Source organism: Artibeus jamaicensis, unplaced genomic scaffold (genome assembly GCF_021234435.1).
Source record: "Artibeus jamaicensis isolate MK-2021 breed Jamaican fruit bat unplaced genomic scaffold, CSHL_Jam_final contig_327, whole genome shotgun sequence".
Classification (NCBI taxonomy): domain Eukaryota; kingdom Metazoa; phylum Chordata; class Mammalia; order Chiroptera; family Phyllostomidae; genus Artibeus; species Artibeus jamaicensis.
In genome coordinates, this window is record NW_026521772.1 from 3,374,849 (window position 1) to 3,401,908 (window position 27,060).

The window sequence follows — 27,060 nt, forward strand, 5'->3', positions numbered from 1 at the left end:
CACGAGTGTTTGCTTGTCCTGCAGCTTCTCGCCAGACGGCTGCTCACAACGCTTCGGGCTTTGGGGGCGGCAGGGACAGGAGCAGGCGCCTGCAGCGGCCTCCGTCGGTGCGTGGAGTTGGACTCTTGAGTGGGTGGGAGCTTTCTTAGTCGCCGTGGGATTTTGCATGTTGCACTTTTTTAAGTTGAGAAGCTTCTGTAAAATTCAACACAATGTACAGGGCTCCCCGCTTTTTCTTTTGAAATAATCTCAAGCTAACAGGAAAGTTGTGAGAGTGATAAAGAGAAGAAAGCACACCCTTCGCACAGATCCACCCATTGTTAGCATCTGGGCCCATGTGCTCTCTCACCACTTACTTCTCTCTCACGTGTTCTCGTACTTGCTGTTTTTCTGAAGTATTTGGGATTAGTTTGCATACCTTATATACCCCTTTACTTTGTGGTACTTCAACTGTATTTCTTAAGAACAAAAGTATTCTTTTCCGAAGACACAGAGCGCTTGTCGAATTCAGGAGGAACCTGGCCACGGCACTTTCCTCCGCGGTCCGTATCCCCACCTGGCGAGCTGGCCCGATGACACGTGTCCTGTGCGGTGTTCACTGGCCTCTAATGCGGGGCCTTGGGTCGGCCTCTCCCTTTTCCCTTTACCGTGTGATGACTTTCTTTGTGCCTCGAAATGCTGCCCTTTTTAACGGGTGCACTTACGGGAGGTTCCCGGGGCTCGGCCACGTGACCACAAATGACGACGTGTCTTTCCCAGAGCATTGCTCGGAGGCGCAGGACATCTGTCCGTCCATCCATCCATCCGTCCTCACTGGTGATGGTAGTTTGGATCCATGCAGTATAGTTGCTTATTTTCCTTCTTGCAACTAATAAGCAATCTGTGGGAAAACACTTCCTATACTTTTTCCTAATTAAAATATTTTTGTGGAAAATGTAAAAATATATAGGTAAGCCAAAAGTTAGGGACACATTGACTTGGGAACTTGGAAATAGTCGCATTTCAGTGGAGGCTAGTTACACGCTATAATACAATGGGCTGTAATAACAATGATGCCACCGAAAAGTGTCATTCCCCAAGTACTGCTTGGAAAATTGCTTTATTCATTTCACAGTACGCTGTGACTATTGTCCCTTGTGTCGCTGAGAGTTCTTCCGCAATACGTGAGCGGCCGCCCCGTGTTCCATTGTGTCAGAGCCTCTGCCTGTGGATTATTCTGTGGTGTTCAGTTGAGACCCACGTTGCAGGTACAAGAAGCTCTTGGGCATCCGGGCTGTTTCGCTGCCCTTCTCTCTCGGCCCTTCCTTTCATCTTGCAGCTTCGAGGGAGGTACTGCGCTGTGCTGCCGCCTCCTCCAAACCTTGGCTCCCAACGGAGCCCTGATGTCTGCCCCGCCCCCACCAGCCCGGACCTGTTTTTCTGTCCACTGCTGGGACCTCACGGGCTGGTTCCCTCCTCTGACTGTTGCTGGGCCTGTGGCGGCAAACTTTCACTGAACTTACAGATCTCTTTCTGATTTGCTTGGAGAGTTTTCATGTTTTAGTTGCTAGTATTACACAGTATGTTTAGTGGGAGTTTTTTTATTTCAAATAGAGTAAGTATTGTTAGGAGTTCATGCCACTCACGCGGGCTAGCGTTCTTAGTGGAACGTCAGGCCCAAATGCACACATCCGCCACCCAAAATGGAAACACACGAAACACAACGTAACACTTTTGCAGTGCAGTTCATCTCTGCGTGGAACTCCCTCTTTGTTTTCTGAATTTCTAGTTCCCCTACGTTTATATTTTGGGCCAGGTCATGTGTGATATCTCGGAGCCCTTATATGTGTTAAAATCACTGGGCAAACTATCTTCAGCAAATCTTCTTTGCTACAGATGGAGTGTAACCTTTAAAGACATTATTTAATAGGTTTCCCCCTATTTCATATTCAGGAACTTGAAAGTCTGTCTTCCGCTGGAATTATTTACTTTGAGACCACTTAGGTGCAATGGACACGTACACTGTGTGTGTAGATGTGGGCCAGCTCATGAATGGATCGTCCATTACTTCGACAGTTTAGTACAAACACAACAGAGTTGGATCCGAAAGACTTGTGTGTGGAGTTTTTAATGAACAGAAAACCGTTGTAATCCAAGTGAGTTTTTAAGTAGTGTCACTCTTTGAGAGCTTTACTTGGAGAAATAATGTCTGTTTTGTAGGTGGCGAGTCACATTTTAAATGGACCCGTTTTCTTTCACTGTCCTTACTGGATGCATTGGACTTCAGGTGGCTGTTAAGGCAGCATGTTTCACGGGGACGTTTTCTGCTTTGTCTTTTTTCTTCTAAGTTAGGGTCTTAGCTTACTTTGTTTTGCAAATCGTCTTTCTCACACATCTAGAATATGTACCTGAAATATTTAGGAACAAAAATCTGTGTCTTCAAACTAGATACAGATGTTTAACTTCAAACTGTAAGTTGGTAAGTGATCTGGGAAACATTCTGGCTGGAATAGAATTTATTCAGTTCTTCTGACATGAGATTTCTCAAGGTGTAGACGGACCTAGACATCATCAGGGTTTCTCTCGTAGGCAGCCCCGGCGGCGTGTGAAATTGCTCGCCAGTCCGGGCGGCTCGGTGGCGGAGATGGAGGTTTCTAGGGGACTTGTCTTCTTAGCTCCCGGGTGTGAGCGGCTGTTGTTGGCCTTAGATTCCCAATGAAGAACTTTTTACTGGTTTATACTGCACTGCTAAGGATAAGTGGAGTAATTTCAAGTTGGGCACTTTTGAATAAGTTCACAAAATGATTTATAATGTTTATGATTAATCTACACTTAGAAGTTAGTCAACAAGTGAAGTGGTATCTCAAGTCTTGTCATTAAGTCCAGTGAGTTAGTGTCGCGGACTATTACCTAGTCCTGAGAACACAGGCATTGTTAGTTAACATGCTTACTGGTTTAGCACTTCTTTTTAGGAAATGATTTCTTTAAGTAAAATTTGTTGGGTCATTTAGTAAATTTTCAGTGCACTTGTCTTCAAATATGCTTTCAAAATGCTTAATTTAAAAGACAGTTTACTCACTTTTTTCATCCATTCATTTATATTGGAAATTTCACATGTTTCTGGAATTCAGAAATAGAAGAAGCCTTAGAAGTCTGTTTTTTCTTTCTTTTTCCTTTCCTTTTTGCTTGCCTTTTCCACATCACGGATGGGTGGACTGGGAGCCTCTGCTGAGAGATTAGCAAAGCTCCTCGCCCAAAGCCTCCCCGCTGGCTCCCAGGCCCCAGGCGAGGATCGGAACCCAGGGCTTTCTGACCCCACGTTTGTGTCCTTTCCATTGTAATGCACCATTCTAGGTGCCTTGGGTTTTTTTCCCTCTGTCTGGTTGCATTTAATTCTCACAAACTTTCGCTGAGGTACATTTTAACATCTCTGACTTCATATAAATGAAGAAAGCAAAGTTCAGAGATTAAATAATTTACCCAGCATAACACACCTGGTTAAAGTCCTAGGTGGAGTATTTTCTCTCTCCTGCTTCCTCTGCTCCTGGGCAAGAGTGGGGGTGGGGGAGGGGAGAATGGGAGTGATTCGAGAATTCTGTGGATTCTGGTGGCTTTTTTTTTTTTCCATTTAAATACCAGCGATCCTGAGTTGGAGACTGGCAGTGGGAGCATGTGCTGTTGACGTTAAGGAGGTGGGGTGTGACCCAGGAGGCTTTGTGCAGCTGCCAGACCAGGGAGAGCCCTGGAGGGTTTGATGGAGAGGCTGGGGTGGGCGGGCTTGCACGGCACTTCGGATGTCTTGAAGCCTTGAAGCCTTGAAGCCTTGAAGCCTTGCTGCCCTGATGCCCTGATGCCCTGATGCCCTGATGCCTTGCTGCTTTGGGTGGGAGCATCTGGTCCACTGCTCATCTGCTCCAAAGCCCAGTGGCCTTCCCCTGGCAGGTTAAAGCTTGGAGAACTGGTTTTCCTTTCCTGAGGTCATTGCCCTCCTCAGAAACCTCTGATGGTTCCTGGTGCCAGTCCCTTCTATCTGAATTCCTGTTTGACAAATGACACCCCCCTCAGTCTGGCCCTGCCCTCCTTTGAACCTCTCCACAGCTACTCAGAAAGGCGCTCTCTAGCAAGCAGGCCAGCACTCCACATTCGCACCTCCTTTGGGCCATCTGTACTTTCAAATTGGTGCCTTGCTCATGGTGTTTTTACTTCTCCTTTCTTCCTGCCCTTCAACTTGTCTTTATAAACCCGACATGGTTAGTAAACCTCGTTTCCCTGTAGAAGTCATGAGGCTGTTGAAGCCGAATCCCAGTTTGACAAGTCGTGGCATTCATTCTCCAGTTCACCCTTCTCCTGCGCTGTCCCCTTCCAGCTGTGTGACAAGCTTGAACAGGGCAGGGACAGCCTTTCAGGCACCCTTTCCTGGTCCCCTCCCTTTTCATCTCCCCTTCCTCCTCCACTTCCCCTCCTGGCTTCCCACCCCCTGTTCTGTCCTGGGGTTTTTTCTTATTTGACCTTTCATCAGTTTACCCCCCATCTGCCTGTCTCGGTTTTCTGTTCACCTCTCCCCCTTTCCTCCCTCCCTTCCCACTCTGTATCCCTGAGGACTAATTTTGTGGTCAGTTCTTTCTTTGTCTAAAAATGTCTTTATTTTACCTTCTCTCCAGTGAGAATTTAGCTGGGTATGGAATTCTCTGGGCACTTTGAAGATACTTCATTTTCTTCTGTGTCTGTAGCGTCCTGTTGAGAAGCTTTCTGTTTATTTGACTTTGTTCCTGTGTGAGTACGGGGCCTTATCCCACTTGATTTTTAAACAAAGTGATGTACGTAGAATACGACTCTTTATTTATCCTGCCCAAGGCTTGTGATTCCTCAACATGGAGATGGACATCTTGTGTTCTGGAAACTCGTCGGCCTTTGTCTCTTTGAAGAGGGCCTTTTGTTGCCGAGCTTCCTCTGGAACTGGTCTCGGGCTGTGTTACATTTTACTATTTGTTTTCATTTCCCTTACTCTCTCTTCTCATTTTTTCATGCCATTCTTTGTACAGAACTATACATAGTTGCATAATTACATTTTTCTATTCTTCACAAACTCTCTCTTGAGGTGTGTTTAATCTGATGCTTAATTCTCCAACGACTTTATATTCTTTTCTTTTTAAAAATTTTCGGATTTGGTTCTCTTCTGAACTGCTGTCTCACTTTTTCACAACATCTTGTCGTGTCTTCAGTTTCGTCTTTTAAGGCTGCTGGTTTTCATCTTTCCTGTTTGACAGCCTCAGGTCTGATCATTTCTCACCCAAAGTTCTCAGGTGGCAGTGCCAGTAACCGCTGTGTTTCCTGCTCTCACTCTAGTGGGTTGTTTGTTTACAGAGTTGGTCAATTTCTATTTTGATCCTGCCAGTGGGGCTTTATCTGTGGGAGTCCCACGTGGCCTGGGTTCCTCCCCCCAAGCTGTTGTTCCCTTCACCTGCCTTGGGCTTTGGGGGCCCCCCTGGCTCACCAGCATATTTAATGTGAATTCCTTGTCTTGAGGGTCTTGGCCATGCTGGTCGTGTAAATTCAGATTCTGGGTCTGTGCTGAAGCATGTCTAGGATTACACGTTTTCACTGTGTAGACAGATTTGCAGACTCCCTCCTCCGTGTTAAGCCCAAGCCAACACAGATGCTTCCTTACCTTCCTGTGCCAGTGCACAGTATACATTTAAAAAAAAATAGACTGTTATCGCCAGTGGGGTAACTGTCAATCTCTCGGCATTATTCTAGGTAGGGGTGTGGTGGGTGGGGTGGGGAGGATTGTGTATGGGTCTCAATTCCATTCTCTTCTCTTGGTTGTCTTTTCTGTCCTACTGGTATCAAGATTCAAGGTCCCATTTCTGAATTTCTTCCGTAGAACAAAGATTTTTACATCGTTTTGTCAGCCATGTTGCTGGAAACAAATCCTCATTGCAGTGGGTGTGTGTAGTGTTGTGTGTATTGATGATTTGATTGCCGTTCCCTCTATACATTTGTTGTTAATCGGGCATTCGTGTAATGACTGCTTTGCTTGGTCATTCATTCTCTCAGCAGATAATTATTAAACCAATATTGTTAATTTGAGGTCAGGTATTGAGTTTATGTGCCTGAGTGAAAAGTAGTGCTTCTTCTCTTGTGTCTTGTTATACATAGGTGTCTTTAACATTGAGGGACGCAAGAGTTTATTAAGGAGCGATCCATAAACAAATCAGTGCAAACATACAGACGTGGAAATTTGACAGGAGCAGAGTTAGCACCAGCCATGGCAGGAGACCAGCGGCCTGCCCTCCGGAGCCCTCCTCCCCCCCCCCCCCCCCGGAGCTCCATGTCCCTGGCCGTGAAAACCCCTTTCTCTCTCCTTTGTGCCGACTTGCAGTTTTCCAGAGTGGCAAAGAGGAACCACGGTCTTGCTTATTAATACTCTACCAGAAGTGGTTTTTAAGAGGCAATCACAGTTTTTTATTAAACTTTTCTCAGACGAGCTCAATATCAGTTATGTTGCAGACAAGATCAGGGATGGCTGGAACTTTTGGAAACACAGTACTAGGGAGTGTGGGGGTGACCTCCAGTTTTCTCAGATGAGCAACAGTGAGGAGGCCGTGCAGGTGTAGCTATTAGCGTGCAGACGAGAGCCTGCCTTGCTGATACGACATAGAGGCCATTCAGTAGGAAACGTATCGTTAATGTTGATGTAAAAATAAAATTTTTAAGGCAAGCAAGCTCTGTAATAACTTCTCTGTACACACTGAATTGCAATTCCAGTGTTTTCATCTCACCCCATTGCTTTTTCCCCCACGAAACTTGTGAGAATATAACAAGAAGTTTTCGTTTCTGTCGAACCTGTCAGTTCTCTTTTCCTCTTTCTTTGTAATTGTCCACTTGGATTTTTAATGCGATTATGTAGAAAGGCATTAAAGGTGCTTCTGGTTCATACTATTATAAATAATGTCCAATTAAGTAGCTTTATCAATATAATTTTTTCTTTTTTTCCAGTTTTGATAAGATGAATTCCAGGACTGAAAATTTTAAGCCAAAGTGTATGAGACATATCAATCCTGTATGGTCTTAATGTTTCCAGAGAAATTGCACTAATTAGTTGAGTTTCACTACCACTTTCCTTATTGCTGCTTATTCTAGAGTGTTTTGCAGAACTGTTCTGCCTGGCATCATATTTCCAATGATGGTAGCATAAATTATTTTGTAAAAGAATATGTAACTGGTGCTCTGAAATGAGATCAGATTAATTAGCGAGAAACTGTCACTTTAGCTTTTAACTCCCTTGTTCACATAGTTAAAAAGCGTGGGTTTCTTGGTGGGAAGACATTGGGAAGGTGGGGAGTTGGGAGGCTAAGTGTCTACAGCGTGGTCACTAGTTCTGTGGCCTGAAGCAAGGAACTCTATCTACACACTTCAGATTTCCTATTAGAAAGTGTATTACTTGAAAAGAAGTAATGTGCGTGCCTATATTGGGACTTAAACCCTAAAGTCAGTCAGATTAACCATCTTCAGAAGTTTCAGAAGAGAGTGAGAAAGAAAAGAGGAATGTAATCAAGAAAAGCGCTGTTGCGATGTCGGTGGCCGCGCATGCGTGTGCCATTCGTGGCCCTAGGAAAGTACAGAACAGTAAAGCGTGTGATTGTATCATTTAATTTGAACTCTTCTGTCTGCAAAGCACCGAAAGGTCTGGAAGCATAAACAAAAAAAGTGAACAGTCTTTTAGGATTTACAGTGTTTCGATGGTGTCACAAGAGGCTTTGCTGTCTTTTAAACAGTAGAAAATACCGTGGACATGGTGCCCTTGTGAATGCTGGGCTGGATGAAAACTTGGTTTGGTTTTTTTTTTTCTGTAAGGCTCTGTGGCTGTAGTTTAACTTCATTCGAAACAATTTTGTTAGATTGCATTGCAACAGCTGTCACATCAGTGTGTATTAAAAAAAACTTATCGAACCTGGCAAGTTTTTGTGTAGCCATTTTAATATTGAAGATGGAAGAAAATATGCAACGCTGTCACTGTTATGCTTTATCATTACAAGAAAGATAAAAACAATGAAATGCAAAAACAAGATTTGTGCGGTGCCTGGAGAAGGTGCTTTGATCAATGGAGCATGTCAAAAGCGGTTTGTAAAGTTTCGTGCTGGAGGTTTCCTGCTGAAGTTTCACAGGCGGGTGGGCCAGTGAAGTTGACAGCAAATCAGATCGAGACATGAGTTGAGAATGATCGGCATTTTGCCCCATGGGAGGCAGCTGACGTACAGTATCCAAATCAATAAAGTTATTGGTGAAAATGAAAAAATGTGTTTTATTTTATGGAAAAGACTAGACAGACTTTTTGGCCGACCCAGTAGTTATGAGTAGGATTTTTCTAAGGTATGCTCTGCGATACTTTTTATTTATTTTTTTTACTAAAAACATAATTGATTTTAATATGACTTTGACATTTTGATTAAAAGTAGGTTGAGGAAACTTGAATCTTTACTGTTGTAGTTTACAAATGTATTAATGTTTAATCCTGACCTGTATGACCTCTTTTTCAGTAAATAATAATAATACAGTTTATGTATTTGATATAGAAGGTAGATGGATACATTTCCTTCAACAATTTAACTAAAGTATTTTTCTTAACACTAGGGGGCACTCTTGATTTAGGAATTTATATCCATATATGCATAGAATGTAGAATGAAATGAAATTATTTAAAAACATTTCAGTGCAAACCGAGTGTTGCCTTCAGAGAGGATTTGGATTTTCAAGCTCACCTGATGTAGCAGTGTAACTATAAATTGGTCTTCATAGTGTTGTTGGGATAGTGAAGCTTATCAAATGAAATACTGGGGATTGGAGGCAGTCGAAGTATTCCTATGTCTAGTCATTTTCACATTGATTTTTCTAAATGAAGTTTAAATGGTTTTAGAGACCATCATTTCTAATACATTTTTTTCAATAAAAAAAAAAAAACCCAGCAGAGTGTTTTGCTCTGAGCTGCTGCCGAGGATAGAGCTGAAGAAATGAAGATGGACGGGAGACGTGCCTGCCGCCTGCTGTCGTCAGAGCGACTTTAAACCACAAGCTCTGATGCGTCTGGGGGGCGGGGCGGGGCGGGGCCGGTGTCAGTCACAGTCTGCGGTTAGGGTTGTGGCCACGCCCACCAACGTGTATTTCTAAGGTTTCTGTCTTCTTTAATTGTAGACTCCATGGATTTCAAGCTTTGTGTGGATGAAGTAGGTAGTAAACGAAATATGCATCATCCTAATAGCACACTTACCATGCGTCGACCCTGTTTTAGGTGCTTTGCAGATATTAAATCATTTTTTCTCATCGCAGCTCTGTGAAGTAATACGCCCTGGCTGCTGTGGCTCAGTGGATTGAGTGCTGGCCCCTGAACCAAAGGGTCGCTGGTTCAATTCCCAGTCAGGGCACATGCCTGGGTTGCGGGCCAGGTCCCCAGTAGGGGGCACATGAGAGGCAACCACACATTGAAGTTTCTCCTTTCTCTTTCTCCCTCCCTCCCCCTCTCTCTAAAAATAAAATCTTTTTTAAAAAAAGAAAGACTTCAGTATAGTTGGAAAAAAACCCTGTTTCTTGACATAGTGACAGGCGTGGATTGGTTTCCTTAAATGTCCCATAAAAACTAAACACCCATTTAAAATTTCCTGCGTGTTTTTACAGGCACAATGATGTATTTGTGGGCGTGGACGTGAAGCAGGCAGTCCGTCGTCCGAGCTGGCGGCCTAGCGCCGGGCCGATGGTGCGGGAAGATGGACCTGACCGACGGGCAGGCCGGCAGTGCCAACACCGCGGCTACCGCTTCCGAGGTGAGCCGTGGGCGGGTTCCGTGGTGCGGTTTCCTCCTGACGCTCTGACTTGTCACGTGTGATGGTTGGTCACAGGTTTAAATCAGGTTTGACTTTCCATGGAGTCTCCTGGCCATTGACTTCTGCCGTCACAGCGCCTGGCTTCTGACCTGTGCCTGGAGGTCCTGACCCCAGTAGCGTAGTCCTTGAAAAAGGACTATGCATTTTTAGTTTTTTAAAAAACTGTTTTAATTGTACCGTTCACATGTTCCCTGAGCATCTTAGCAACAGCTAATCTCTATCCACTTAAGATGCTTGACAGGTAATGATTCCTTAAAATCCTTTCTTGGGTTTAGTTTTCAAGGACACTTAGAATTTCTTTTATGCGTATATTTACTGTATATAAACCTTGAGGGCAGTAGTAAAATTGAAGCAAAGAAGGATTCTTTTATTTGGAATTATGTGAGTTTGGGTGCTGTCTAGACCCCTTGGTTCCAAACCCACGGGAAGGAAGAGAACAGAGGACACTGGGCAGGAGCAGGAACTGGCTGCCCCCCAACGGCGGAGGCAGAACCTGAGCCTCGCCTCTCTTTTCTCTTTCATTTTTGCCTCTCCTTTTTTCCTGTTTGTTTGGTCTATAAACCTAGGGTACTTGCCTGCTTTCTGTAGTAACTTTTAGCATCAAGCGTCTGTGTTTTTTCCTTTATTTTTCTATATTATGTAACTTGAGAATGATGGCCCGTTTAACACCTTGGCCTCTAATGTCTTTAATAACTTCAACTCCATTTTGCTCTGGCCAGTTACTTGGGCCTTGCTGTCACTGAAATTAGTCTTAAGTCCGTGCCTTCGACTGTTTTTCTGGTGCAGATGATTTCCGTATCGTTATCTCTGTCTCTGGCTTCGGCTTCCCTCACGAATGTTTCTGATGGACCAGGCACTTGACTTACAGTGAACAAAGTCAAGTTCCTGCTGCGCAGCGTGGAAGGAAAACAGTCCAGCCCCTCTCATGACTTGCGTTAACAGCACCCCCCTCCCCGAGCTAAGTTCAAATCTTCAGGTTTCTCATTCCCTCGCTGCCCCTTTGCCCACACTGTCGTTCTCTCTCCGCGACCTGGGAGCGTCGGCCTGCACACCACAAGCCACCTGCCGTCTGTGACGTAATCCTGGACGCTCCATCCCGTCACCTCTGCTTCTTACTGCACAGAAAATACACTTGGTCTGTCCTTCAAAGTCTGTAACTACATACCCTGAAACATTTGTCTAGTATTACAGGAAGCAGTACACAATTATTTGTTAACTAACTTCGGTCATTCCACTGACATAAAAAAATTTGTTGAGGTGCCCAGAAGGGAAAGAGTGACATGAGCCTCGGGTTTTTCCTGGCGATTGACTTCTGCCGTCGCAGCGCCTGGCTTCTGACCTGTGCCTGGAGGCCCTGACCCCGGGAGGGTGCAGTGAACTTTGTTTCAGACGGAGAAGTGTGTATGACGCCTTGTGTTGAGTAGAGAATTACCACCTCTGCTCTTAGTGGAAGTACTCGTTAGTTCCTTATCGTTACCCACCTGTTTATGGTACTGCAGAAGCAGATGGAAAGCACGTCACTCAGAATTGTAAGGACGAAGGGAAAGTGATTACTCATTTTCATGAGCAGTAAAATTACCATTGTGATTTGCTGCCGTGTCTTGAATGAGTTAAAAACTTGGAGAGAATTACCAAGGTATGTTTAATTATCGGTTATTACCGACAGAATGTAATTAGTTATTTGGGCAGTTGCTGGAAACTGATGTCTGTTTGAACGCTTAACATTATGAATACCTACAACCAAGACTGCTCTATCCAGCAAAACTTTCATTTAGAATGGAAGGACAGATAAAGTGCTTCTCAGATAAGACCAAACTCAAGGAGTTCATCATCACCAAGCCCTTATATGAAATGTTAAAGGGACTTACCTAAGGTAAAGAAGATAAAAAATATGAACAGTGAAAGGACAGCAAACTCACAGTTTAACAACCACACCTAAAACAAAAAGCAAACGAAAAGGACAGCTAGATCAGGAGTGGAAACATAGAAATGAAGATCACATGGAGGGTGAGCAACAGGGGAGTGGGAGGAGGAGGGGGGAGAAGGTACAGAAAATAAGTAGCATAGACAGTAGATAGAAAATAGATGGGGGGGCAAGAATAGTATGGGAAATACAGAATCTAAAGAACTTGAGACAATGGTCATAAACTAAAGGGGGGGTAATGGCGGGGACGGGGGGTAGGGTGGAGGGGAATGAAGGGGGGAATAGAACAACTGTAACAGCATAATCAATAAAAAATAAAAAAAACATGAATAAAGTTTTGTATTAGTCTTAGGACATAAAATAATATTGTTGACATACTGTAAGCTTGTCACAGTTGTGGAGATTAAACACAAGAAATAAAACAATAGGTAGGAAATCCACTTGTGGGACTTTGGATTTCTTCTCAGACACGGAAAGAGCTTGGAATTCCTCACCCCTGTCCTCACAACATGAGAAAACCGAACACACTGAAAAGCAGGAGCTCTTTTTAGCTCCATCAGAGAACTGATGTCACAGCGCAACCTGACAACGATGCCCGAAAAACTAGGGAGAGGGGCGGACACAGAGGTTCACCGTTTGTGAGCGCAGAAGTCGCTGGAGCGAGGAAGGAGCGGGACAACTGAGTTCACAGTTGACCAACTGCTGGAGGTGGCGTGTGGGCTATTAAAGACCCCTGGGGGGCCCAGTCTTGGGCTCCCGCCCCTACTCTCGTGAGTTTTACCTCTGGGACCACCACCAGGTTCTCACAGTGAAGATCAGAGAAAAACCCCTCCTGCTTCCAGCAAGGGGAGGGGAAGGCAACCACTATGAAGGATGCCCAGGGGACGTAATAGTTTTGAAGTGTGCCCGGTGCATTCTGTTTTCGGTGAGCTCAAGGGAAACTGTCAGAGCCTAGCCTACCTGGGGCAAGAGAAATACCCACCGCCAAGCGCTCTAGCCTCCCTGTCTACTTTGTAAGGGGAGAAGGGGCACTGAGAAGGTCACAGGTCAAGGGCAAAGGCTCGGTGAAGGGCCTGATGTAGGCTGAGGAAGGCTTCTCACCTCATACCGTACCGCCACGTCCACCAGATCCGCGGGGCTGCTGTGGAATCAGGGAGCGGGGCTGAGAGAACGGCCAGGCACAGGTGCCCACGGAGGAGGAGTTTCTAGAGAAACCCAGAGACAGTGGGTTGGAGAGGAACCAGGACACTAGGGGAAACAGGACACTCGGGCACCTCCTCCAACGACAAAGAGTAAACAGCATAACTGCCGCTGAAATAAACGTAGGCCGTGCACCGTGGGCCTTTTCACCTTCCTGTTACTCAATACATTGTGTCTGGCCTTTGATAAACTGTAGTGCAGGCTAAAGGAAAGAAAAAACAGTCAGAAGAGACAGAGCCAGCAACAGAACCAGACTCAGGTACGGCAGAGACTGGGGAATGATCAGACCGGGGGTTCACCAAGGCTAACGATGCTGGGGGCTCTCGTGGGAAAACGGACAGCGTGCGATGACAGGCAGTGCAGAGTCGAGGAAAGAATCAGTGAGCCTGAAGATGTGCTGGCGAGAACTTCCCAAAGTACAATGCAAAGAGAAAACGGAATGAAAAACGGAACGAAATAATATCTGAGAACTGTGGGACAGCAACAGAAGGCGTGGCGCATGTGGAATGGGACTACCAGACGGAGAGAGAGGAGCAGAAGAAAACGTTGACCTAATAGTGGTTAAGAACTTTCCAAAGTTGATGATGGATCCCTTCCTTTGTAACTTAGCTGCTCCTCAAAGGGAGGGGGAAGGTAAAAATGAGGCATAGTGACAGGTGCTCAGAAGTGATGTGTAAAAACAGCTGAGAGGTTGACATATACTGTATCTTCGTTATTGAAACTTCGGTCAGTTCTTTGTGTCGTTAACTGTGGCCTGATTTCCTGCCACCATTAGGAAAGTTTTTTCTAAATATTCCAGTGACGATGCTCTTTTTTCAGCCGGATGATGCAGAATACATTTTTATCTTGTGACACAGAGAAGTGGAAATTGAACAGAAATGAGGTTTTCAGAGCCAAAAGCCACCTCTTTTGGTTCTACATGAAGCAACAGCAAATTCAAGCTTAAAAGCAGGAAACAATTTGTAATCAAACAGGAGGGACGGTATCAATTATACCATCATAGAGAGACATTCACTTCAAAAATGAGGTGGGGTTATTCAATTAATGGGGTTCTGAATTTTTTTTAGTAAAAATGAGTTTAAAAATTATCCTTCTCTCCTAACTACCTTTTACCCTATTTGAAAGTCACCGAACTTGTTAAAATCTTTCATTTCTATAGGAAATGGTAGGATTGTCAGGATGAGGAAGCTGGCAGACAGGAAAATGACTCACTAAGGAATCTAGAAATCCAAAGCTGGGGTTAGAGTTCAAGTTGCCTGACCCTCAAGTTGCCTGATGCTGTTCCTGTGAGCTACCCGTCCCGCCCAGCTTGCCTACAGCGTCTGTTAACCCACTGCACTCAATTTCCTCAGCTTTTTTTTTTTTCCTCTAAAGATTTTATTTTTTAGAGAGGGGAAGGGAGAAAGAAAGAAAGAGAGGGAGAGGAACATCATTGTGTGGTTGCCTCTCACATGCCCTGCACTGGGGACCTGGTCTGCAACCCAGGCATGTGCCCTGACTAGGAATCGAACCCGTGACCCTTTGGTTCGCAGGCCCGCGCTCAATCCACTGAGCCACACCAGCCAGGGCTCAGTTTCCTCAGTTTTTAACGTCAGTCTCGTTTTTGTGATGTTGACTTGAGACAGTATTAAAATGGCTGCATTTTCTTCTAATTTAACAGAAAAGTAGCAGTTCCGAATCATTAAGTGACAAGGGTTCTGAGTTGAAGAAAAGCTTTGATGCCGTGGTGTTTGATGTTCTTAAGGTTACACCGGAAGAATATGCGGTAAGCCTCCCCCCTCCTTTCTCCCTTTTTTTTTTGCACATAATTTACATATGGTGCTATGGTTAGAATTGGTAGGAACAGCAGAGGAGATGGTAAAAAGGGAGGGAGGGAGGGAGGGAGCTGGGTGTGGGAATTAATAGGGAGAGTAGCCCAGTGATGGAGCAAGCAGAGGGATACACTGGGGAAGGGAGAAGAGCTGTAGGCATTTTTAGAGCAGCTCTGTGAATTTCACTCTCAGCTCGGTAAGTAGTATTTACCCTCACGGGTCGTTGCTTTCGAAGACCCTCCCTGTACCACTGCCCAAGCCAACAGTGCTGGATTGACATGTTAGAAGTATTTTTACTTTTTTTATAAATTAAAAAATTGAAAAGTGAAAGTTGAAGGCATTATTGCAATATCATGAAAGTTACCTGGAAAACCTTTTTTTCCTTAACTGCCATGAGTGTTTATGTTCTCTTTCTCTGGTAACTATCCTAATCAATATCAGGATATATTGATTTCCTGATATTGAACCACTCTTTTTTAAAAAGATGTTACTTCTTTATTTTTAGAGAGTGGGGAAGGGAGAGAGAAAGGGAGGGAGAGAAGCGTCCATCTGCAGGAGAAACATCGGTTGCTTCTCACACACCCCCAGCGGGGGACCTGGCCCGAAACCCAGGCACGTGCCCTGGCTGGGAATTGAACCAGCGACCTTTCGGTTTGTGGGACTGTGTCTGACCCCCTGAGCCCCACCAGTCGGGGCACATTGAACCACTTTTGCAACCCGGGAGCGACCTGTGTTTGGTCACCGCACATGATGATGACCGTGGTCGGTGCAGCCGTTGGGTCAGGCCCCCGACACTCGCTCACTGCTCCGTGACCCAGCGGGGCTGATTTTTGGTTGTGGTTTGATGCCACATAAAACCATGCTCAGATTTTGAAAATTATTTTTTATTTTCTAACTTCACTGCATTTATTTCACAAGAAAGTATGAATAGGTGTGTGAGATCATTAGAAACACGTATAGTTGGAGGTCAGGTAGGTATAAGACAGTAAAGGGAGAATAAATGGTGCTGGAAGGAGACTTGACTTGGGATGTTGACCACACAGTACAATGTACAGAAGATGTGTTACAGAATTGTATACCTGAAACCAATATAATTTTACTAACCAATGTCACCTCAGTACATTCAATTAAAAAAGAAATATTTACAGTTAGCGGTACACAGGCTAAATTTTCGTTTTCTTTAGCCCTTATAGGTTGAGGTTTTTCTGGTAAAGATTTGATTGTTCGATCTGTTTTAGTGTGGCATATCATTCTAATTTAGAATCCATGTCATATCATGGAATTCCAAAGAAGAAATTGTCATTTTTTTTTACTTCTTATTTCAGGGTCAGATAACGCTAATGGATGTCCCAGTATTTAAAGCCATTCAACCAGATGTGAGTAGTGTTATAAACTTCTCTTTTAAATATGCAAAGTAGGCAATTATAGTATTCCAAATTAAGGAGTTTTAGAATTATGAAATTATACTTCCTAAATTTTAAATGTTTAAAGCTCTTGATGTGACTTGTCTGTGTGTGTATATACGTGTGTGTGTATTTTAGAGAGAGAGAGAGAGAAAACATGATTTGTTGACTGATCAGTTACTGATGCCTTCATTGGTTGATTCTTGTATGTGCTCTGACTGGGGAGCGAACCACAGCTGGTGCATTTGGGTGACACCCTGACCAGTTGAGCTACTGTAGGCCAGGCTCACTTGTTCGTGCATCATTCAGGCCTCGGAAACTCACGTGGCCTGCGTATACCACTGAGTCATAGGGAGGTCTGTGTGAGTCATTTTGGTTGATTTGGCTTCATCACTTTAATGAAGGGGGAAGTCAACTTCGGAAGGCTGAGTGATTTACCCAAGGTTTTGAGGCTCTTCACCTGGAGAGTGGGAATAAGATATTGGGTCTCACCACTGAGTCCAGTCATCTTTTTCCTCATACCTTTCTTTTATGACTTTGTGTTGACATTTTGAAGAAAAGAGCATCAAGGAAGGCATTTTGGGGGGGTTTTGAAGAAGGAGAGAGACGTTTATTTGCATCTGCCCCCACTAAGGCACTGTCAGTGCTCACACAAGGGAAGGATTTCGGGGCTGGGCTGGGAAGCCCAGGGCTGAGGCCAGGGAGCTGAGGCGAGTTTACGGCAGGCGCAGGGCAGGAGGCGAGGGGTCGGGTGAGGGCGAGGTGGTTTGCCGCCTTGAAAACCATGACTCATGTCATCAAGGTTACTTTACATCTGGCAACATGCACAGGACTTGTCGTCTGGCGGAAAAAGGTTTTCTGGTCTGTCGTGCAGGACTGACTATAAGATGTAAAGAGCCAGACGAACCCTTATGTACCTGCCTACCCAGCGCTGTTATGGCCGCTCTGCCTTCTCCCTCACTCACCTGCCCCCTCCCCTCCCCTCCTCCCACCCAGGGAGCGTCTGCGTGGTTCCCGCACACCCAGGCACACCCAGTGTATCTCCCACAGGCACACAGACCCCTCGGCGGTGTGTGCTGTCACGGGCCTACATTTTCTGTGTGCCTGCATCCTGTTCGCTGCCTTCGTGAACGCGCTCCTCGTGCCCGGCGTTCACGCGGACACACGCTCTCGGGTACACTGAGTACTGAGTCGTACAGCACGAGCATCTTCCAGTTATTTTCCCCAGTGTATTGTGTCAGAACTCTTGATTGTTTATGATGCCAGCCAGTCTTAACAAATCAGTCTGATTTATGAGCATAAATGGTCTTCCTCAGTATGTAGTTAGAATATTAGCTTCGTGAAAGTATGAAGGAATTTTTTTTAATGTAGGAATTTTTTATTAAAATTTCACGAAACATTGTGAAAAGAGTGGTTATCACTGAATCTAGTAAATCTTTCTTCATGTTTTTGTCCACTATACCGAGGTTCAAGTCTCTCTATATTACAAAAAAAAAAAAAACCTTAAAAAAGCTGTGTGTGTGAGTTTGTGTACACATCTATTTCAGAATTGCTCATGGAAAGGGAAAAAAAAGAAAAATTCCAAACCTCTTATTTCACTGTAGCAACTTTCTGCCTTACCTCAAATGTGAAAAATCATTTTTAATTACATAGGCACCGTCCTTAGTCATTGACAAATCCTGGCCTCACCAAATCAGCCCTTCAGAGCAGATCCGAATCATGCAGAACGCCAGCCCTGGCGTGCCTTCATCACACTGCTCATCGCCGCAGATCGAAAGAGAACAACGGAACGGATTTTGATACTAGGCTTTTTAGTTTTTTGTTTCATGGTAGGGAAGAATGGAAAACCGTGTACCGATGAAAAGAACTTAATATGAAAGGAAAGTTCACCGATAACTTTAAGAAATCCTTAGTAAGAATATAATTACATAGAAAAACGTTGGGTTTGGTATTATTTTCTGTGGTTCCCTGTCTGCCTGGTCTGCCCCATCTGCTCGTTTTTGGTGCCAATCAGAAGCCTCCAAGTCATTCTTTCCCCTTCGCCCTTTATCCTCTTTGTCCCGATCGCCCGCATCGCCAGTGGATTTTACCTCCTAAACAACCTGGTCCCCCTTCTCCTTCACTGTAAACTCAGAAGGATGTTTATTGAAAGAGCACAGTGTTTTTACAAGGCTGCCACTCACCTCTCAGGAAGTAGGAGCATCCCTCAGTGTCCGTTTGTCATCGGGCCGGCTCAGCGGGTCACCTGCACTCCAGCCGGTCTCGCTCCCTGGGAACACGCCCCACCGCTCCCCTCCCTGCTGCTGCTGCAGAAACCCAAAGAACCTCCACTCGCCCGCTGGCCCAAGCCGATGGCCAGCTTTGGAAGCGTCTGTGGACAGTCGTGCCTGTAATACAATAAGTGGTTGTCCCCGAGTGGCTGGGAGGAGACTTAGTAACATATTGCTGAGACTTTGATGATAGTGAGTCCAAGAAGGAAGAAGATCAGTGGTTTCGTCATTGACACTCAAGCGCTGTGAATGTGTGTGTCCTTCCCGCTCTTCCCTCCATGGCGTTGCTCACTCTTTTGTCTTTCGTTTAAACCAGTTTGGGGGCCAATTGCCAAATATTTTGCTGCCTCTTACTTCTTTCTTTTTAAATCAGTGTCTTAACATTCACAGCTCTCTGAATGGATACTCAAAAAAAACCAAAATTAATTTTACTTATTTTGGAATTTACTCCAAAAGATATTTTTAGTAGCAAAACTTAAAAGCAAAGAGCCAGAAGACTTACATTTTTGTTTCAGCTTTGCTGTTTATGCCTTGTGCCACCGAGACAATCTGTGTCAGATCTTTGGCCTTTTACTCTTAGGTCTGCGAAGGAGGGGACTTTGGACTACTTGATCTTTAGTGTCTTCGAGGTTTGTGAGAAATTCTGGAAGTAATTTTCAGGGGCGACGTCAGAGTAAGAGCTGCAGCTAGGTGTGGTTCTCAGTACTAAATATGGTTATTACTATTATCATTATCAGTGTCAGTATTATTTTGATAAAACTGCAGGAATCTGAAGGAGGAGGGGCCATGGGTGGTGGGTGGTCTGTCACCCTTCCCAGGAATGGGCAGGAGGACAGAAACTCTTGTCCGCTCATTGGCCGGCGTGTCTCTGGCGGCTCCATCGGTGCCTGTGCGGTGGTGTCTGAGTTCGGCGAGTGGCGTCTGGGCTCTGTGTGCGCTGTGCACCCTGCCCCGCAGGCATGTCGTCTCCCCTCGTGTGTCGTGTTTGGGATCGTCCTGCAAAAACCCAGTTCCCAGACCAGGAGCGGGACTTTTATGAAATAATAGGCTTTCTGTGGAAACAGGACGGGTGGTTTTTTTTTTCCTGCCGCAATTCAGAACATTTTTCAGTTTCTTCCCTTGTATGAATTCTTCGAGGGCAAAAGTTTAGCTGCATGGTTCTGTGCACTCATTAGTCTTCAGTGTGTTTTCTGTGTGTAGTCGGAGCTCAGCTCCTGTTCGGGTGTCCCCTCGTTTCTCATGTGCAGGTCCCCCAGCTGGGTTTCTCTCCTGAGCTCGAAGGGCGGTTTTCTGGCTGGAAGCTCTCACACATTTAGAGGGCTTCCCTCCAGGGTGAGTCCTTCTGTCAGGGCAAAGCAATTTCTCTGTTCTGAAAAGGCTTTTGCATGTTTACCACATGCACAGGTTTTGGGGGTTTTTTGTCAATCATGACCTCTCTGATGCTGCAAAAAGCTTGCGTTTCTTCTGACGGCATTGCCGCGCGTGTTACAACAGCGGGGTCTCTTTCATTGTTAGGTCACTCACCCTGGACTAGATGCCTGCTTGCAGTCAGGCTTCCTCTGCAGTAGCAGTTCTGTGGCCCTACTGTGAGTCTTACGTCAGCAGGAAGCGGTCCATTAGTCGTTCCATTGTGTCCCTGTGCCTCTCCTGGGAGGTTCTGGAGTGTTTACAGAGTCACGGGCTCTGCCTTGCATTCTGTTCCAAGAAGAAAGTCCGTGCTTCATTTGTCCTAGCAGTCGATGCAGTAAGTCATACAGATTATGTCAGCGGACAGACATTGGAACAAAGGACCGAGGAGGCCCTCCCGTGTGCACAGGTGCACTGGAGGCTGAGGACCATTTGGAAAACCTTTCCATAGAGATATTTCCAACAGGATGAGGAACGAGCTTTCTCTCTGCAAACTTTCTCGTGTACGCAGAGAGACTGTGATCTCGGTAACGTCCAACATTCTGACATCAGGAGCATCTTGTGCAGTGGAGAGTATCATTGGCATCAGAACTGAGATGTAAACAGTTCATGAGCATCGATAGTTTAAACAAAGCAAAAGACACCTAGATGTCATGAAGCTTTTCTTGCAGACTGGAATAAACTGATTGTTCTGCTTGCTGCTGTTCTGTCATTTCACATCATTGCTCTTCATCACCATGAACTCCTTTGATACATGGTAAGGTCAGGCTTGGGTTAGAACTGGAGAAGGTACAGAAGACAGTTGTTGACCTGGAGGGCCAGTGTATATTTGTAACTCCTGACTTTATGTCTGATCTTTCGGTAGAGGCAGCTTTAAGGTAACAGGAGGAGGGGGAAGGAGAGAATGTGAGTGCGTTAGAAAAGAGAAGTGGTATTTTTGATCTAACATATTACATTGGCGTTACATAGTTTGAGGAAGGAAGCTGTTTTCAAAGCTTATTCCGTCGATTAAAAATACAGGAATCATAGAATTTCATCTGTGCCTGAAACATCCTTCTAAATGGCCATGTAGGCTGGATGCTGCTGGATCTGCTGTATCCCTTGAAAGCTTCCCACTTCAGAGCAGGAAAGTCTAGGCAGCCGATACCCTCTCGGGAGGAGCCACTCCCCACCCCCCACCCCGCAGCCTTGTACACATCGTTCTTTCTGTTCTTCCTCCACCTCTGTCTACGTGCCGCTCTATCTTGGCCTTTTCTGTCTATAGGTGTCCCTCCACCACCACCCTTAGAGCAGTCCTTTTAGGAGTTGAAGCCTGCAAGATGAAAGTTAGATCAAGAATTTGACTTTACAGAACGAGCCCACAGGACATTAGAGAAGCTGCGGCTCCCGTGAAGCTCAGTAACCCTTTCGCAGGGTAGGTAGGTGGTCCTGGCCCCGGTGTGCTGTGTGCCTTCCCGCAAGCTCCCTAAGCAAGTGCAGCCGGAGGTTGGGCAGAGCCGTTGCGTTGCTCGCAGTGAGGCCGTGAGTATTCTTTCCATTGCACTTTTGACGATCGCTAAGAAATTGCCTTTCTAACACCTGAGTTACTGTTAGAGGAGTTGTCTTCACTGCCTGATTTAATAATCCTAAGTTAGTTCCGTTGGAAGAAATTTTAAGAGGCATCAGGCTGCTGTGTTTCGCTGAACCTTTGCTAAAACGCAGGCTTATTCATATAGTGTACTCACCTCAGATCAGTCCTGTTCCTCCATCAGGCCCTTAAAAACCATCCTTTGGCTCATTAAGGTGACTTCAACTTTTTGGTGTCCCTGGGGGATGTTCTAGTACAGAATAGCTCTCGGCCAGGGTACCAGGCGGCGCTGGTGGAACTTACTTCTTAGACTGTGTTCTCACGTCACTTGGTGGACGATCTTAGAGTGTGAGACAAAAGAAAAAGCAAATATTTGTTCTCACAGAGAAATGTAGTGGCTATTGGGTGGAGGTGAGGCAGGACCAGATTCCGTGCGTGTTGGGATTTGGGAAGGGAGTGGGGGTGAGGGCAGTTCCCGGGGTCCCGTGCAATTTCAGCGTCATAGTCCATTAAATGTGTTTTTGTTGTTGTTTAACTTTTTTTAATTTTGAGATCATTGTAGATTCATAGGGAAAAAATAATGCGTAGAAGTCCCATTTACCCTTTGCCCAGTTTTTCCAAGACTCGCAGGGGTGTCCAGCCCGTGGCCCCGGGGCCACGTGCAGTTCAGGGCGGCCATGACTGCAGCCCAACACAAAATCTTAAATGTCCTTAAAACATCGTGAGGCTTTTCTGTGATTACATGTCACAGTGTATTTAATGTGTGGCACAGAGACGCCAAAAGGTTGCACACCCCTGGAAGAGTTACACCTTATAGCAGTCTAGTTCGGTGCATGTCTGTGTAGCTCTGTGACAGTTTACCGCATGTGTAGGTATGATATGTCTCACCCCCACCTCAGTCGGGATGCAGAACTCTCCCATCGCCACGGAGAGCTCCCCCTCCATGTCTGGAAATCGGGCTGAACCACTATTTCCAGTGCCACTGTTCAGACAGCTGTTCTTGGGATGGGGGGCTTTTTAAGCACAGAGTCAGTAGATTAAATCACACCAAAAGGTCGGTGTATTGGCTACTTTAAAGAAACAAACCAAAACCAGGCTCCCAGAGTCTCTTATAGAAGTCACTGGGAAGTTGTTTGCATAGGGCTTCTTTAGGCCGTGGGTTTATAGGTGATTCACGGCCCCTCCATTCCCCATTTCCTCTCTATTTAATGAATATATTTAACCAACATAATTACTATTGCAGTTAGAGAAATGAAAGTACTAACACATAAGAGAGGAATTAAAAACACCCAGTTTTGATAAGACTCTCATGTAGTGGTAATATAAATAGCTCAGGGTTTGGGGCAGGCAGTTAGCTTTCAAGGCCTTGAAAAAGTTCGCAGTCTTTTGACCTAGTGATTTCACTTGCGGAAGATGATCAGAACTGTCGGAAAAGGTACAAGGATATTCATTATTTCTAATGTAGCCTTACAGCAGGAAAATGAAATCCATCTTTTATGTGTAAAGCTCCGTAATTGAGTTTGAACTCCACGTCAAATGGCTGCATTGAATGGTTCGATCAATTTAACAGCAGTTTGGTAGAGGCACTTTAATTATGGCGTTAATGTAACTTTGGAAACTGTATACTTAAAAATAAATTTAGTGTTTATGGATTTAATTGAAGAATCTTGTCCTAAAATATGGCATTTCATATAATTATGTAAATATGCCTTGATTTTTAGGAAGAATGAAAATGCATTCTAGCAGATTGGTGTTTTTTAATATAGTCATCATGTCATGTCATTTTATGTTAATGTCATGTCTACCACTAACTATTTTCTGGCTGTACCAAGAGATAGTGGGAAGTGAGCACACATCTAGGCTGAGTACCGAGCAGTTGTTTCTCTTTTTTGCTGTAGAGTTGCTTCTGTCATTTTACTTTTTCCTTCAGTAATTCTAAACTTGGAAGTGTCAATCCAACTTCCACTATTTCCTCAGTCTTCCTGGTCCACTCCTTGTTGTTAGTCCCACTTATTTTTAAATTTCCCTGAGGATACGCATGCGTCATGTCTAAGTCGGACATTCCCGCAGGAGAAGACCCCAGAGCAGCACCCACGCCCCGCACTCCCACCCAAGCCTCTTAGCTACTGCTCTGTGGGATTTATGTCCAGTTTTCCAGTGACATTCTAAATGCCCATTATTTATGATTTTTTTCCAACTTTGGATGTGATTCATCGTCCCTGTGCTATAGAAGATGTTGTCACTCTCGTATATTCTCTTCCCCTCACATTATACAACTCACTTCTTCCTCTTTTCCCCAAACAGTTAAGTCACGATTTTGATGTGAATAAGTAGCCATGGCTCAACTGTAAAGAACAAGTTACTCCTGGCTCAGATATTCTTTACACTTGCACCATGGTTACTTATGTTTTGTTTTTCTTAGCTAATAATTATGTTAGCTTCCTCGGTACTGTTCTTGTCTCATTTTTCTGCCAGTGTGTTGCAAATGTGTGTGTCCACTCAATATCCTGTCTTTCAGACTCAAGTCTTTTAAAATTGCCGTCCTCTCGGTCCTTGCCGTCTGGACTGGCGTTCTTACTTACTGTCCGCTCACTGCCGTGGCCAAGGGTCTCCCTATGCTGCTAAGGTGGGAATTCCAGAGACTTCCTTTCCGTGTTGGCATCCAGCCTCCCAGATCCCATCACTTCCTTTTTCTTAACTTGCTTGTTTGTTTTGGTGGAACACATTCTGCTAGCTCTCTGGCAACAGGTGCATAGAAGGAGAATTTTCTGAGACTTTAATGTCTGAAATTGTCTGCAGCATGCTTTTCAGACTGAATGGGCATTTTGGTTGGACTTAGAATTCTAGGCATTTGAAGGCGTCATTTCAGTGGTCTTTGAACTTCTGATGTTGCTGCAGAGATAGTCAATACCTCCTGATTCCTGGTTTTCTATGTGTGATATGTTTTGGGGTTTTTCTAAGTTATCAATTTTTTCTTTTACGGTTTGTGCTTTTTAAAAGATTTTATTTGTCTTTAGAGGGGAAGAGAAGGAGAGAGGGAGAGAAATATCAATGTATGGTTGCCTCTCGTGGGTCCCCTGCCGGGAACTGGCCTGCAACCCAGGCATGTGCCCTGACTGGGAATCAAACTGCGATCCGTTGATTCTCAGGCCTGTGCTCAATCCACTGAGCTATACCAGCCAGGGCTTCTCTGTCATCTCTTAAAATTTTTTTATTATTCAGATTTTTACCCTTATGGATTCATATAATTAACATTTTTATTCCTACTTTTAGCTTATTTAAAATATTTTTATCACCTGTATCTCATAATTCTTCTGTATATTTCTTAAATTTATTTTTCATGTCCAGAAGCTCTGCTTTTTTCCTCTGGATGTATCGTTTTATAATCTCCCAGTTTCCCCTCCTGGGAACAACATTTATCATCATCTGTCTGAGAGTAATAATTACGGCTTCGTCTTTGTCTTTTCTCACCTGTCTTTGGTTCTCCACCCTAACTCAGCTTCCCAAGTTCTTTTTTTCTTCCTATAGATTCTGTCTCTTTCTGGTGGTCAACGGAACAGCAGGGTTTTTATTTTAAACTATTACGTAACAATAGGGGTGTTTTTACTAATATAATAAGATCTAGAGGTGAAAGAATATTTTAAAGTAATGATGAGTATAGATGTTTTCAATTTATCTTGTGATGTGATGTGAAAATATGCGATTTTTATTGGTGACAAAGTCACACATACTGCTAATTCTTCCGGAATCTATAGCCTACATTTATAATGAAAAGGAATGTAATTTCAGGTACTGGTTGGTGCCAAATGCAAATTTTATTTGTCTCACATGCAAGTCCCCGGAAGCCCCTTGAATTCTGTTGACAGGCCCTGTGGGGGGTCAGGAGCCCCTTGCTCAGAGGTTGCTTTAGTAACTCTTTGCGGGTCGTGGGCTGTCAGCCCTGAGGCCGAGGTGCGGCAAAGCTCCTGGTGGCTCTGAGTGTCTGAATGGGGCTTCACAGCCGCTTCACTTCGGGCTGTGGGGCCCTCAACCCTCAGGATCTGGGGGTCTTTCCTCTTGGGATTCAGATCTCTTCGGAGAAAGGTCTGTCGGTTTGCCCTGGAGCCGCAGTTGGGTCACCTGTGTCCTCCCAGACAGGTGACTTTGCCCTCGTCTTTCCAGCCAGCAAAATTTGCTTATGTGACTTAACCAAGTGGCTGAATGTCAGATAAATCCCTGTTGGATACAACGGTTCTAGGAAGGGATACAGCTCTCATCAGTGTTTTGAAACCCTTAATATGACAAGAAAATCTGGCTGTTTCTTGAATACATTTAATTTTCAACTTACTTTTCCAGGAGCTTTCAAGTTGTGGATGGAATAAGAAGGAGAAGCACAGTTCGGCGCCGAATGCAGTTGCCTTCACAAGGAGATTTAATCACGTGAGTTGCTCATGTACATTTTTCAAAGGCTTTATTTCTTTTCAGGGCGAGAGGGAGAGAAACATCCATGTGCAAGAGAAACATCGATCGGTTGCCTCTTGCACGCCCCCAGCCAGGGAGGGACCTTTGTCACTAAACCCAGGCGTGTGCCCTGACCGGGAGTGGAACTGGCGACCTTTCGGGTCACAGGGCACTCAGTCTGCCGAGCCACGCCAGCCAGGGCAGTTGCTTATAAAACGTTGGTGTTTAGTTTCTGCCATATAATCCCTCAATATGTAATTTTTCATAAAGAAACCAGTTCTGGAGCATTTTCAGGCTCTCTTCAAATACTGTCTACATATTCCCTTTTTTCCCTTCTGTAATTCGTGTTGGAAATTGTTAGAACTTCCCCTTCCTCCCCACTGGTCTTAACCTCTCCTGCGTTACATGCTTTCCATTTGCTCGTTCTATGATTTCCGTTCATTTGTTCATTTTGTTCCTTGTGTGATTTTCTCAGGTCTGTATTTTAGTTCATTAATTCTCCTCAGAAATGTTCCATGTTTTAAGTCCGTGCTTTTACACTAGTGCCGTTTGATTTAATTACTTAAATCATTTCCAACATTGTATTTTATAATTTCCTTTGTTCTCCGTAGTCCTTGGGGCACTAGATGGGTTATTTCTGCTGATCCTTGTTCACAGTGGTTTGTTGCCTTGAGCGTTTTGTGACTTGGGGTGGAGACCTCGGTCCGTTTAAGCCTCATCTGTGGGCATTTCGCTGCTGCCTCTGTTGGGGGCCTGTCCCTTCCAAGAGGCTTTTGTTTGCTTTGCTTGTGCCAAGGGCCGTCACGGAGGTAGGGCTGTCCTTTATGGTACATGTTCTGGTGCCGGAACATCTGTGCTTCCCTGTAGTGAACATTTAAACTCGAAATCCAACTAAGGGCAGGTTAGGCGTTCTTATGAAAGCCTCGTTTGGCTCCTCCCTCCGGCAGTAGGTGAGTTGCATTGACGAACCCTCCCGAGATCCCTTAGCCACTAATAGAGGGGGCAGGGCAGGGCCCAGCCGGGAGACCTTGTGTTGCGTGTCTGGTGGAGCATTAAATTCTAAGCCCCTGTCACTGAAAGGAAATCTTTTAGCTACTGTTTTGCCTTTATTTCCTTCTTTGTTTTTGGCCTTTAGGGAAATCCTTCATTTTCCTTTCAAGTTAGACATACGTTTCTTTAGC

General features: G+C 44.8%; 1 protein-coding gene across 2 annotated transcripts in view; it reads left to right on the plus strand.

The window, feature by feature from the left end:
* RALGPS2 (Ral GEF with PH domain and SH3 binding motif 2) overlaps positions 1-27,060 on the plus strand; it is a 120,996-nt gene that overhangs the window by 19,674 nt on the left and 74,262 nt on the right. For both annotated transcript variants that reach the window (XM_053663704.1, XM_053663705.1), the window contains exons 2-5: positions 9,652-9,797; positions 14,642-14,746; positions 16,118-16,168; positions 25,775-25,858. In XM_053663704.1, the coding sequence (XP_053519679.1) occupies positions 9,741-9,797; positions 14,642-14,746; positions 16,118-16,168; positions 25,775-25,858 (297 nt within the window). In that variant the 5' untranslated portion in view covers positions 9,652-9,740. The remainder of the gene's footprint in view (positions 1-9,651; positions 9,798-14,641; positions 14,747-16,117; positions 16,169-25,774; positions 25,859-27,060) is intronic.